Here is a 15325-nt window from a genome sequence, read left to right as displayed (position 1 = left end):
TTGACAGGCTGGTGTTTATTGCCAAAAACCTGAAGGCCTAAGCCTAATGTCAGTGCCTTTTCTGTATAAGCTGTAATTGTTTCCATTGAGTTGCACTTTGTGTTTGCACTCTGGATATTCTCTGGATGCACTCTGCATATTTATTCAGTTAGGGCCCTATAATTTCCGCGATTACGGAATCGCAGATGGAATCGCGGCATTAGACAAATAAAACAGAATCTATTTTTAATGCGGAATATCACGGAATTTGACATAATTTGAATGAAATGCTGTTTTGTGTGGAATATGAACGTATGTCTGGGGAAAATTAGATGGAGGGAAGCAAATCTAGGTGGCACAACCCCTCCAGTCATTTCACCTGCACCACCAAAAAAAAAAAAAAAAAAAAAATTACAACAACTGCACCGGCACCGTACAAGTCCAAAAGGCAAAGAAACTTTCCAGGCTACAGCAGCGCACTGACATGGATTGTGTAACAAAGCGAAGAGCTGCCACTCTGCTCTATTTTCACTGACTAACAGCAGCACGCTGGCTTAGCTTGTCTATTCAGAGAAGAGATATCACTTCAGCTCATTTTTCAATCTATGTTATCACATGCATACTACTGCTCATTCATTGGTAGTTGAATTGTTAGGTCTGTTTTGACAAGTAATTTACATTTTTAAAACAAATAATAATTTAACATATTGTTGTTGAATAGCCTGTACGTACAATGGTCAACACTCGGTTAAGAATCTTTTAAGTTAAATGTGTACATGCATTGACCTAACTATGCAGTTAGCCCTTGGTAAATTTTAAATTCTTGGGTAAATTTTATTTTTTTTTATTATTAAGCATTTATTCTTATTTTAAGTTTCATTTTGCACTGAAAACTGTTCACATATTGTTTGTTTAAAAGTAGTGCAATAAAAATACAGATGCTTTCCCTAACATGATGAATAATCGTGATGAATAATTGTGATTACAATATTGATCAAAATAATTGTGATTATCATTTTGGCCATAATCATGCAGCTCTATGTCACTCCTGTGATTCGATGAGGTCACAGCAGGAAGCTTTTTCTCCCAGTGGATATGATGCTATGATGTCACAATAGCTACTGTGATGATGTCACAATGGCTACTGCGATGATGTCACAATGGCTACTGCGATGATGTCACAATGATCCATCTGCATACAGCATTGCTGTAGTTGTAGTAGCAAAGCAAATACTATCAAACAAGTCTCAGGATATGAATGCCACAGATCCAGAGGTTATCTAGTCTACGTATGGACAGATCCTGAAGAAGTGGGTGATTTTAGTAGAAAAGAGCAGCATGTGCTGAACCACTGGGCCATTCACACCTTTTCTTCAGGATTCAGGCCAAATATTTGGGATTCTTAGGAAACAATAGCAAAAAATAAATAAATAAAACAACAACAAACAAAACAAGCAAACAAACTAACAAACAAACAAATAAAAACATTGAGCACAGTGTGATCTGATTTGTAGGCTCCTGCTTGCAAAATGAACACACACCAGAGTTAAGTTTGGTATTTTTCATCTAATTTGTCTTCCTATTTCACTATGGTTTTAGTTATTTTTCAGCATGGGTTTTATATTTCCTCTGATGTTCAGTTCAGGTTTTAGTGTAATGGTATAAGCTTAGCTGGCATCTTTTAAAGCTACTGGTGACCATGTGTCAATCAAACAATGTGTCCAGCAGTATGAATATAAATTATATAACTGGACCAGCCAGACACACAAGCTGTCAAATGTTCACCACTGTGCGGTGTGAGCATTTGCTTGTTTTGTGTAGGGATATATTCAGTTGACAGAATTTATTGCTGATTCAGCAATATTGACTGCGTTTACTTGAGCTAGTGTACTTTATTTTTACTTAGCCTTGCTAGTTGGGCGAAAAAATCATTTAAAATAAAAAGATAAAACTCCACTTCTGGTAGCCAGGAGAAGATGGAAGGTGCACATGTTTGCTGTGGTCCATTCATTTTATGGCACTTAGTAACTTTTCTGTTTTTGTCCATACAAATCAAAATAACATCAGTGGTTATTTAGGCTACTTGCAGTCCCTCTGAGCTCGTCAGAGCACAGCAGCAGAGAAACTGCATTATGACGTCACAAAGACGTGGAATCCTACAAGTCTAAAATTCCAGAACAGGCAAATGTCAGAGCGCATCAGGAGCTTCATCTGCACGCAGCTTTCTCTGCACACAAATACACTGAGTGCTGCTGGGCCCACCTTGCATCATTATTCCCAGACGGGTGACTGTCATGGATTTGATTATTCAGATGGACAAAGATCCAGCTACTTGTTGGATTTGTGAGTCTGCTGTGGAAGTTTGATTCATTCAACCTTTATTTAAATCTCAAGGATCATTGAGGGCATGCCTTCATTTTCAGCAATGTAAACTGTACAAAGATGTTTCTTGTTTGGTGTGTCCAACCTTGTGAATTTGAAATAGATGATGCAAAAGATGCCTGACAGCTAAATTTTGATATTTTATGGAAGACAGATTCTTAACTCCTAAAATATCACACTTTTTTCAGTAAAACACCTTTGTTTTTATTATGTGTTTTCTTTTTTTTTTTCTCTCTAATGAAACACAGCTAAGAATACAATTTATCATTCATAGCAATTTGTATTTCACAGTCATTCAATTAGGCTTCATGTATTTTTTTTCAAAACACATTTTCTTTCAAAAACAATAAATCTGAAACAAGCAAAGGTAATGCTATGAAAAAGCATTTAAATTCTATGCACGCACAACAAAAAGTACTATCTTGCTGAGAATTTTTTTCTAACTGCCTCAAGAGGGAATAAAATGAAATAAGGTAGATCATTTGATTTGTTCCAAATTATGTTACATTTTGTTTTGTTTGTTTGTTTTTTTTGTTTGTTGTTGTTGTTGTTGTTGTTGTTGTTGTTGTTGTTGTTTTGTTATATTGTTAAAATTTGTTAGGCTGTTATATAACAAAAATGTCTCATCCCACTTTCCTTCCACAAATTTCAAAATCTAAGGTCAAACATAGCAATCTTACTGCAAAAATTGTTTCCTACTTACGTAATTTGTGTAATTATAAGTCTTAAACATCTCAGCTTTCAGTAGCAGGACACAACCGAAACTGTGTGTTCATGTGTGTGTGCATGTGTGTCTAGTCTAGGAATGTCAAATACAGCATTCCTCCCTGTTGCTGTGTCAAGTAAATGATCCAGTCACAGGCTTGACTGCCACATCTAGAAAAGATGTGTGACACCCAGAGGTGGTCTCATATTGATGACACTGTCTGCAGCCAACAAGTCTCCCAGTTTAGGCTGATTGAGGGAAACCTGAAACACAAATGGATCCTTATACAGTGCTAAATAGATAAATAGATCAGGGAACTGTGTAGAGGCAGGGCAGGGAGCAGTGTGTGTGTGTGTGTGTGTGTGTGTGTCTAGGGGATAGAAGGGACTCAAGGTTAAAAAGGCTGAGAAGGAAAGGAAAAAGGGATAGAGAAGGTCAATGAGAAAGTAAATAAGAAAGACCTTCACTAGAAAGTAGAGAGGCAGGGGGAGAAAAAGAGAGGAGAAACAGAAATTGTCTTTTTTCGGGGTTTGATTTGAACTGAATTACAATTTCAGTCACACAAACACAGAAGCCCCAATCACAACTGAAATAAGCCATTCATTAAATGTTTTCATTGGACACGGTCAGCCAATGGGATGATGCTATCACTCCTCACACATTATCATGCTTCCATTCTCTCACTCAGGCACAGCATATCTGTCACTTCTTGGCATTTTTTCATGGAAAATATGTTGTCATGGTGCTGGAAGAAGATTGTATTGAACAAAAGGGGAGAAGAACAGTTGCACTGAATTGAGCAATAAATATCAAAACCTGGACATAAATACTGAGATGGCAGAACTCAAAGATAAAAAATGTACGAAGCCTAAAATCAAAACAAATTTTAAGAAACCTTACAAACCTAAGACCAAACCAAAAACCTCTCTGGGGGGATATTCTGTTATCCTGTCACACTCGGATTCCCCTGACCTCTGCTTTTAATTGGATCTGCGTCTCTGCACAGCAAGTCCAAGGACGCTGAATCGAGCTGTGCACAGCATAGTGTAGGCAGAGCCCAGTGCTGAAGTTACTCCCTGCCTTGTAACAATAAGCTGCCATTGTCTTTCAAACTTCACACTCGGGAACACACCCTGCTAAAGCACGGAAAAATACACACTTCTGACTGTGACTGTGTGTGGGAGTGCACATACAAGCAGTAAAGTGACGCTGTCTGCAACAATGATCTGGAGTGTAGCTGTAATGTACATAACATTTATCTGAGTTGAGATAAAAGAAAAGGAACGGAAATTTTCCATTACCGTAACAAACAACATGTGCCATGCCATGATAAGCCAAAAAAAATTATAAATGTTATGGCCCCTTTCAGATGCTGAATCTTTACTGCCACAAAACATCTCACCATCTTAGCTCATTTACACATCTAGCACTAAATATCAAAAGAAAGACCAAGATGAAAGATGTGATTGCATTATATTGTTGAGAAAGGAGAATCTGAGATTTCCTGGTTCCTGCTCTACAGAGATGAGTGAATGGAAACTATGCAGTCACACAGTCCTAAAAGGTACCTGTAGCTGGACAAAACATCCCAGATTTTTTTTTATTTTTATTGACAGCTATAAAATGAATAATTCAGCTGCTATCAGCACTGGAGTAATAGATAACATAACAGGATCACAGAATCTGACTGCAGCAGAAGTGGTAATAATAAGCAGTTATAATCCTGAAAAAAGTAAAAAAAAAAAAAAAAAAGAAAAAAAAACATAAATTAAGTACATAAAAAGTAGGTATTGCTTGGTAGTTTACTGATATATTAGTAGTCAAATTGGAATATGTTGGTGCCTCACCCAAACATTGCTGAATAGTAATCAGATTACATCACATTACACTGAGCTGAGATTTGAGTAGTCCATTATAACAGGTAAACAGCAATTTGTAACTAACCCTCAGCCTAACTGATGGCCAGTTTCTGATTGACATTTACAGAGACACCTGACAGCTAACTAAACAACCAACTTCAAAAATTTAATCCAATCCACAAGCGTGAAATGCGACTGAAACATCTGGGCATCAATGTCTGCTTGAGATATTTACATAACCAAGTAGACAGGTGGTTACTGTGAATGGCAGCCAGATTACAGCATCAGCTTTTCAATGAGGAGATTTTGTGTGTGCGTGTGCGCATGTGTGTATTACATGAGTCAGTCGGCTCTGCTGTCAGTCAGCTGACACAAGGACATTCACCATCCTAGCTACAACATAAACAGATACCTGGTGCATAACCCTTTCCAAGCAGACTTCACCCAAAAAATGATATCATAAGGGTATCATAAATTAGCAACCACTGATGCATTATTGATTCAGAAGCAATGAATAAATGAGGCATGAGGGGAGCTTTATAATATACACCATCAGTGTTTCATGCCCCAGTAATTGTAAAGGTAATTATGGTGTGAACATAGCCAACGATTAACAAATGCAACACAATTTTCAATTGTGCATATCACCCCCTTGTTTCCATCCTAAGAGTCTGAATCCCTGAACAAGATGAGAGAGTCTAGCTGGTGAAAGTAAAAACAAAATACTCTTCCCTCCCTTAACAACTACTTCCCAGATGCCCTTAAGAAAGGCACCAAATCGCCACCTGCTCCAATGGGAGTCACCAGTAAAAACCGGTGGGCACACTGCCCAGCTCACAGATTTGACTGGGGGTAACTGCACAGTTTTGTGGTCTACGATATAACCAGAACAGCATCAGCTAGCTGCAACTCCACTGGACTCTGAAGTCTTGTGTCACCACAAACTTCAAGCCTACCTGCCACACGATTGGACCTGGCCAGCCGAGCGTGTCCAAACAAGGTGGAGAGGCGTGCCATGGGCCATGTCATGGCTCGCCACAACCACGCGTTAGGTCCCGCTCTAGAGTGGGCCATGCTCTGTCCGTCTGCACAACTGTGAAAATCCTCAGGCCACAGCGGATGTTTGCACCTCCTCTTTCCAGGCCTTCCTCCTTTCTCACTCCTTTAGGGAATGAAAAGATGGAGGAACAGGAGGAAGAGCAGAACGGAGTGAAGAATCTCTGAGGAAGTTGACAGAGGGAAACAGAAGTATGGACGAGAGATAGCAGGAGAGATACAGACAGTAAGAGGGAGAGAGTGGAAAAAGACCGAGGCCCATGTGCATTGCTTACCCTCTCACTCTGTGCAGGAATGCACCTCGTACCTATGTGAAAAAGCGTTGGGCTGCCAGAGACGGCATTCTGCACCCAGATCATACGGGATGGCAACTACAAATCAGAGCCAATTAGCTTTGGCTGACGGAAACATCTATCAAGGGCAGCAACAAGACCAGGTCTTACCCTTTTTACATGACTATTTTCTCCCAATCGTCATTTGAAATATGTTACGACCAACAAAATCTATTGTTTCATGTGTTTACTATTAAAGAATCACTCTAATTTCCAAATTACATGAGAAGGGACTGGTGAGTATGGAATTAGCTGACAAAGTTTGTAGTCTGGACAGCTTGTGCCACTAGCATGTGCCTGGGAGGTATGGGAGGGTATGCACAGTATGCGTGTGTGTGGTGTGTGTGTTGTTTCCAGCTTATTTCTTCCAGAGGACTTGTGTGTCACTGTTTGCATGATTACCTGTCCTCTGTTTCTACCTGTCCATCTACAGTAACACTAATGCATTTGACTGTGTGACTCAATTCTGCTGTGAAAATATGGTCTGTAAAAAGGTTCAGCAGATTGACAGTAAGCCATGTGAGATGACTGGCCAGCAAGTCAGCGACCACTGGCCACTCTGGACAAAGCTTCACAGTCACTATACAGCAACATACTCTGATGATAAATTACCTGTAATATTATAACTGCAAAATTGTACTTATGTACTGAATAAAATCACACACACCAAAAAAAAAAAAACTACTCAGTGGACACACACACACACACACACACACACCCCAACACACACACACACACAGAGCAAGAGAGAGAGCTATGATAACATCTAATTTGAATAACTACACAGTCTGTGACATGCGGTCAATAGCAACAGTAAATGTGGATTATCTTGTTTGCATAGTTTACACCAACAGCTTGTACACAAGTGCTTGTGTGTGTGTGTGTGTGTGTGTGTGTGTGTCAAAGACCAGACCAAAATGTTTAAGTTGGGATAGCTTACGTCCTTTCTTTCCGGTGTTCCCCACTATTCCACCATTTGGTAGCGGTGAGTGCTGATATCTCATTTTTAGATTCCTTTTACGTTACATTTTGTCTCCAATGGTAACTCCAGACATGACACTTAAAACAAATGCTGATTACTCCATGAACTGACCTGGAGGCAACAGGGCCTCAGACGGGAGCTCTGACATCAAGTAAGACTACAGAATATTTAATTTGCCTCCTGTTCTGCATTACCTCCATCTGAAACATATGTCGCTGGCTAATGGACTTGTAAAATGAAAACAAACAGACATGGAAGACATTACATTGGATCCATGACCATGAGTCGGGGCATGATCTGAGATCTTATTGTTGCTTGCCTGTTCACTTTTGGATGGACTTTAACCTCAGAAAATTTCTCATTATAGGAAATCTCAACAACAGGCTATTTTGAAGTTCCAAATCTGTCTATATGCCAGGACAGTCATATTTCATACACAATAAGAGATTTGCTCTTAAATAAAATACATACTGTATTTTAAGTTCTGTGTTGTCTGTGTTGACATGCTAATACTTACAAAATGTGCAGAAGACTCACTTGCATGTAAATGTCAACACTCCAATACCGATTTGCTGACTGCACACATTCATTTGCACATTACATTAAACACATGCATCTCGCAGGTGTGTTAATGCATTTTGGTCTCCACGTTTGAGTCGTCAGCACTGCATACTGCTCTGCACTTTACCCGCCATCTGTCTTAATTGTGTCTCTGTGTTCTTTTTTATCTTATTTATTCTCCTGTTTATGTTGTTTTTATGAATGCGAGAATGTAGGAACGTTTTAAGTCAAGTCCCTTTCACACATTAATCTTGCAAAATTGCTAGATTAAATTTACTAGTGCTGGTAGCATTTTAAACGTGGTGCTACCATTCACACAACAGCAGCAACACAGTTCAATTCCTTTGTCATCATTTTCCAGGATTTCACAGACCTATCCTCTAAGCTTTGCACCAGAGTCACTGCTGTTTGCAAACAGATGGACACTCAGGGGCAACCTTACACAATTACACTCTGGAAACACTCTGGAAAAATAAATAAATAAATAAATAAAAAATAAATAATAATAATAACTAATGTAACTAGTCGCCCAGTACAATCAGCACAACTGATTTTCTGGGCATTTTGACACTGGCTGCCATTCACACGACACCTCCACCAGCAAATTAGCAGTGAGAAGGTTGCGTCAGTCTCATCTTGTCAAACTAGTGATCTACTGCCCAGCGGCCTTACCTTGTAGCTGCTGCTGCTCCAGGGCCAGCGTCTCCAGAGTGTAGTTACAGAACTCCAGGTTCTCCAGGGCCTGCATGCGAGCCGTCTCCTCCTCCTCCTCCTCCAGCATGGCCCTGAGCTCCTCTGCCGTGTGTGCATACGCCTCCATGTCGCTCTCCACCTCTTGTAGTCGTAGCAACAGCTGGTAGTGCTCCTCCTGCTCCTGCTCTCTCTGCCTCTCCAGCTCCATCTCCTTCTCCAGCTCTCTCTCCTCTTCCAGTTGGCTGTGGATTTCCTCTTCCTGGAGCGCTCCAAGGTCACCAAGCTCGACTCTTTCCTCGGCTGTTTGGTTTTCGGTCGGCTCATCGGGGCTGTAGAAGATGGGGTGGCTGGACTGAGAGATGCTGGTTGGAGGGGCAGAATTTTGTCTTGGGCACGGAGGAGGAGGGCATGGAGCAGGACGGGCCGGTCTATACGTTGGCGGGGCTGGGGGCCGAAGGATTCTGGGGCGAGGAGGAGGAGGGCGGAGGGTCTTGCGCCTCTCCAATGAGGAAGATGAAGAGGTAGAAGATGAGGGCTGCAGGAGGTGGGACACAGGGGAGTGGGAGGAGCCTCGGATGATGTCACTCTCGCTGCTGTAGTCCAGAATCGAAAAGTGGCGTGAGATACGGGACTGGTTGTTGAGGTTATCAGCAGCAGACATGTCCTTGGGGCCACCATGCACAGCATTTAAGCTTCTCTCAAATTCAAAAAGCTGCTGGGTCAGTTTGGTCTCCAAGTCGCTGGCTGTGGTCATGAGGGCATTCAAAGTTAAGGAAGTGGACATTAAGCCATTAGATCCGCGCACCGCCTGCTGAGAATGCGCCCGTCTCTCAGCATTGTCCATAATCATGTCGGCATCGCTGACACTAGCATGGCGAGTTAGCTTCTTTTGCTTGTGGCCCTCAACAAGGCTCAATAAAGCCTTGCCAAGAGTGGCACCTCTGTTATTGCTGGTGGCACCATCAGCTGGTGGCCTGTGGTAGTGTCTGCTGTCTTTTGACCAACCAGGCTGAGTGCTGGGAAGAGTTAGGCTATGAATGTGTTTGGGTGGCTGGGACCTTGTTTTAGCATTCACATAGTGAGACCTACTACTAGTGTCTGTGTTAGAGGATGGGCTAACGTGGGTCCTGTGACTGGGTGCTGGTAGGCTAGGCCGAGGAGGGAGTCTGGGCCTTGCTGGAGGAGTGGATTTGGGTCTCTCAGGCCCTCGCTGGGCTGGGGCAGCAGGTCTACGAGGCTGAGGATCAGGCCTGACACCGTCCTCTTTCTGCCCTCGGTCCCGCATTTGGGCTCCATTACTATCATTTATATTCTCCCTTTGCTGCCTGTGCTCCTCAGTTCTCTCAAAGTAGTCCAGGTCCCACACAGTGTGATCCTCAAATGATCTCCATTCAGAATCATACTCCGACCTGCTGGGACACAGCTGACCTGAGCTGTACTCTGAGGAGCAGCTGTTCCCCTCGTTCTCTCCTTCTGGTACGACAGCATTCACATCCTCTGCTGTTTTCTGCCCATCGCCCTCAATTTTAACAAAACGATGGGGAAAGACACCACGCTGCCCTCTCAGCTCACCCTCAAGCCAACCATCTTCTAAGGTGTTTATCACACGTATACGGTCACCCACGTCAAAGTCCAACTCGCCTGGTTCAAGGGCCCGGAACTCATATAGTGCTACTCCATAAACACCGTCCTCCTCCTCCTCCTCCTCCTCCTCCTCCTCCTCTTCTACTACCACATCCTTCTCTTCATGCTCCTCCTCTTCCCTCATGAACACCATCCCTTCTTCTTCTTCTCCCTCCTCCTCCTCAATCCCCTCCCCTGTATCATAAGGATCATCATAGCTCAAAGGCTGAGACTCATAGTTCAAATAATCGCAGTCCATGGGTTCCTGTGGAGATCGGAGGGGACCCAAAAGCTCCACAAAACCCTCTGGGAACATTCCCCTGCGGCCCTCCAGCTCCCCCTGGAACCAGCCTGGCTCTGGCAGGCCGGTGATGATGATCAAGTCCCCCTCACGGAAGTCCAGCTCTTCACTGAGCTGTGCATGGAGGTTCATGAGGGCCCGGGCCTGGCCCAGGGCGTAAGGCGGGAGCTCCAAAGCCTGTGCCTGAGCCGAGCGCTCTGACAGCTGCCTGGAGCGGCCTGACAGAGTCAGCTCCTTCACACACGATGTGGGAAAAAGACCACGGGCACCCCAGGCATTACAACCACGTTGCCAGGCTTCTCCCAGGTCCATGGTCCCTCCACCCTCCCGGACAACAACATCGCCTAGAGAGATGCAGAATCAGAGGTTTTACAATTAACAAAACTGCTGGTAGCGAATGTTGAGGCAAAATATATTGAAAGAAAAAAGCTAAAAGTGATGTCATCCACTTCTAAAACTGCCAGGAGCTTGTTTTCAGATGTTCCCGATAGTTTTATTTGAAATAAACTGGTTACAAGTGTAGACAACAGGGTAAAACAGGATTTGTGAGCACTGGGAAAGAGGCAGAAAGCACTCAAAAATGCAGAAGGCAAATGGAGCCAAGAGGATAACAGGTGGATTTGAGGGATAAAAAGGTAATGAAAACAGACACGGGTCTATGATACTAGTTGCTCAATAAATATGAACTACATGTGTATTTTATAATATTTTCTGATTCTCTAATTCAGATTAATGGACATTCTTACCCCACAATATCCAGAATGTAAATATTGAGATAATATTCAGCACAAATGGGCCACTGTCTAAAAACATCATCCTGACATCCGAGTAATTTAAAAATACCCTTGTTATTGCATTCCCAATAACTGCACTGGTTCACTTTTCCAGCTAATATTTCTTGAGGTACAGGGATTACAGGAATGCTGGCTGGTCAGCCAGGAGTCAGGGGGGTCACATTCCAAAGACCCACGGCTCCACCTCCTATTGTGTCTGGAGTGTAACTGGAGCCCAGCCAATATGGAAAACCATATTGGAAATAAACATTTCAGCTACAGGAAATGTGATTTGTCAAGGACAACGGGAAAACTGTTGTGGTGAATTTCACAGTAGATTTATCCGAGCCACTGTTTAAATTAACAATAAGAAAAATAAGCAAAGAAGTAGCAAGAGATGGAATATGTTTAATAAAAACATAATGAATCAATTCTTGATTGATAATGTTATATTGTCTGGTATTACAATACATTTCAAATGTAGCTCTATTTATTACTTTTCACTTATACTACAAGTTGTCAAATTACTACTGCTACTTGTTCTACTATTTCTATTACTGCAGCTGCTACAACTACTACTAAGAACAATATCAACCACAGTAATAGTATCAACAGTAACAACAAGTCACTTTACCAATGTGTAGGATCTCTGCAAACAACATCATTGTAGTGACCTGCCTGAGAGTGATGTTGAATGGAAAATCAGACAAAATGACAATATAAGGCTACAACTATATGATTAAGTTAGACAGTTCAACGATATGAAAAGGAAAAACACAAGCATGTCAGCTGAAGCAAAGTCTATACTAGTGGGGACATCTAGTGGGCGGTTATGGGAAGCAGCCACTAACAGGAGTGTTTGCAGTGTTTTGCCAGAGAGAACATGGTGATCTGCTGCAAGGAATTTAGTGAATCTCCAAACACGGAGGAATCTGCAAAGGAAAGTCTGTCACCCTGCGACTGTTTTGGATAACAATTTTCATAACGAAAGAACAGCTGCACACTGAGCAGGTCAAACACAAATGGATGTCACAGCCATGAATAAATCGAAACAGATATCATTACCATCTACATATTGCAAAAATACCTACAAAAGATTTCACATCTGTAAGTTCTGATTTCTTTTTTTTTTAAGATATAAATGGGAGACTCATTAGATGAAGTAGCAGAAAAAAATGGTTTCTTATTTGGAGTAATTTATTCTCGTCAAGCCATATTCAACCCTAAATTTGAATTAAAATTTTACACTTGGACACTTTAGTGAGTGATTTGTTTATCTCTGCTGCCAGGTGAAAACAGTGCATCTCCAAAATGTCCACTTTTTAGCTCATCCAGTGTTTTTATTTTTGTTTTTGCATTCTGTCAATCCAAAAAAAGACCATGAAATCTCTTTCACTTTAACCATCAAATTTGGTGTTACAGGATTTTCATATATCTGATGGCTCATGAATATACAGAAGTCTGCCATGTTAAAAAACAAGACAGCAAAGACTCTAACATCAAGAGACAAACTTGTAAACACAGTAAAACATTTCATTGAAATTCAGTAAAGGCTTCACTTGAAGGCCCCCTTGTACATTACTGCCAGATATGCCGTTCAATACTAAAATCAGTAAAAATCTTCCCTTACGTATTTCTGCGACAATATCTTATCAAATGAGCATCCATGGCCAAACGTATATCTATTTAGGAGTCCTTGACATGCTGACATTTGTGTGAACCAACACTCATTGTTCTGTTGTTTAATGTGTGGGGAATTTGGAAAATTATTTAAAATGTGAATCCCTGTTCAAAGCCAAAATGTGCCAAGATACCACAAGCAGTGATAAAATAAGACATAAAAGAAAGACTCATACCAGCACAGCCCAGTTTGCTGCACATGTGCACTGCTTATGTAATGAAAAGGAGCAGCTGAGATGTTTACTGCAAGCCTTTGATGCCTTCTTGGACAGATCTTTGATGATCTGCTGCTGCATACAAGTAACATGCCTGAATTCTGTGATGGAGCAGATTTTTCTTTAAAAGAGAAGACTACTCACTTTGAGAATTCAGGTTATTCTTATTGCCTATTCAATCAATTCATGTGAACATGAGCAGCTCTTTCTCAAATTAGAACCTGACAGATGCAAACCTGTAATGTGAGGTGTATGGAGCTGACACCAACTGGGAGATTAATTTTGTTAATGCTAAGTTTGCTAATGAGTTTGTTTAATTGTTTAATAACTCTAATGCGGAAAACTGAGTCATGGACTAAGCTGGATCTTCCAGTTCACCCTAACCCTCTCCTCCTGCTCTGTGTGTCCCTGCACAGGACCCGTACCTGCAACAGTCTAATAAGTTCAGAAATTTTTCATTGTTTTGCTGTAATACAGCCTTTAAACCAGGCTAAGACCACTAAGGTCATATCACACTATTACAATAGCCAAAATTCCAGATGATTTCTGGTTTTATATCAAAATAATAGATATATTGCCCAGCCTTACTGCCAAATTTTCCCTCCAAAACACATACCACACCCACCTGCATCTCTCATCAGCCAATCATCTGTCAGCCCTCCAAGTTTTCAGACACCTGATCCCCAGCAGCTCATTAGTCTCAGCTGTATTTACACCAGTAATCTGCCAGCTCGTAGTTTGTCCTTGCCTGTGTCGTATCCCGCCCTCTGTCTGGCCGTTGCCTTCCAGTTATGACCCCTGCTGCGTCAGTGTTACTCTGAGCCCTTTCTCTGCTGGATTGGACTGACCTCTGGCTTTGAATCGTGGACTGTCTGGACTCGGTTATCTGCCTGCTGCCTCCAGTAAACCGGCTGATCTTAACATAACTCCTGCCTCCTGATTGTGTTTCTGCACTTGAATCTGTGACAACACTGATCTGCACAAAATCCCTCTGGATGCTCGGGAATCACCTTACAATTCTTTGCAAGTTAATTCACTTAAGGACCCCAAGAAATGAACTCTTACTTTCTTGATTTGATCTATTTCCTGTTGAAATAGGATGTTGTAATCCAACAGGAGATCAGTTTGGGAGAGAAATGCAATTTAATTTGAAAGGTTAGGTGAATGAGAGGATATTTAAAGATTCATGATGGTTTCATTGGTTGACATTTTAATTAACACCCACTAGTGCAGGATGATGTCAGGATTAAGATACTATTTTAGTAGAAGTCATGTGAGTCGTGTGTGTGTGTCATTGCATGGGGACTTTAAGTGCAGCTCCACACTTCACGTCATTGTTGGCATCACAGGTTTGAGTGTTTTAAAATAGTTTCTAGCTTTGGGACAGAATTCTGCATGTTCACTAATATTGATTGGACTGTACTTGAGACCATGTAAATGACATAAATATTCTCAAATTGATATTTGACTTAAAGCACTACGGGAAACATGCCTTGTCTCCAATTGCCTTGCTCAATGCATTTTGGGCTACGGCTTTGTTATGTTTTTATATGCACTTCCATTGATTAGCCAGACGATTTAATTTCAGCAATAGCCTAAGAAAACAGTGAAACTAACAGCTGATATTATTCCCCTCCAAATCACTTAATTTGTGAAACAGTTTCCAGCCTAACACCACTTCTTATTAAAACTTAACACTGCGCAAACCACACAGGGAAGCATTCAGTTTGGAGTCAGTGACCATTAATCTTTTAAGTCAGAGTTTGTGGCCGGTTTTAGCAAACTCTCGAGGTAAAAGCAGGTCACAGCACAGCTAAACCCTGGGCCGGTGGAGACAAGGCGAGGCTTGAGTCAGACTATCGTGTTACAAGGTCTCAACACACCACAGCTACAGTACACCACAACACAAGGCACCCAATTTACCTGAGTACAGTGACATTAAGCTCCCGTTAGGCTACGTGGGGAAACACGGCATTTGAGTTACCAAGGACATTAACTAAAACACAACACTTTTTAAAATCCATCATGTGTATATAATATGTATTTGGAGACTTAACTGACACTTATATAAATAGTCCATAAGAGTCATCTTTAAAAAAAAAAAAAAAAAAAAAAAAAAAACTTGAGCTCTGCCTTGGTTGAGTCTTATATTCGTAGTATCAGGATAAAAATACAGATCTGCC

General features: G+C 41.5%; 1 protein-coding gene across 2 annotated transcripts in view; it reads right to left on the bottom strand.

Annotated features, from left to right (window-relative positions):
- dnmbp (dynamin binding protein) overlaps positions 1-15325 on the bottom strand; it is a 61974-nt gene that overhangs the window by 29027 nt on the left and 17622 nt on the right. For both annotated transcript variants that reach the window (XM_030077533.1, XM_030077534.1), the window contains exon 4: positions 8530-10818. In XM_030077533.1, the coding sequence (XP_029933393.1) occupies positions 8530-10818 (2289 nt within the window). The remainder of the gene's footprint in view (positions 1-8529; positions 10819-15325) is intronic.

This window comes from Myripristis murdjan, chromosome 19 (genome assembly GCF_902150065.1).
Source record: "Myripristis murdjan chromosome 19, fMyrMur1.1, whole genome shotgun sequence".
Classification (NCBI taxonomy): Eukaryota; Metazoa; Chordata; class Actinopteri; order Holocentriformes; family Holocentridae; genus Myripristis; species Myripristis murdjan.
This window is presented reverse-complemented; position numbering and strand designations above follow the sequence as displayed.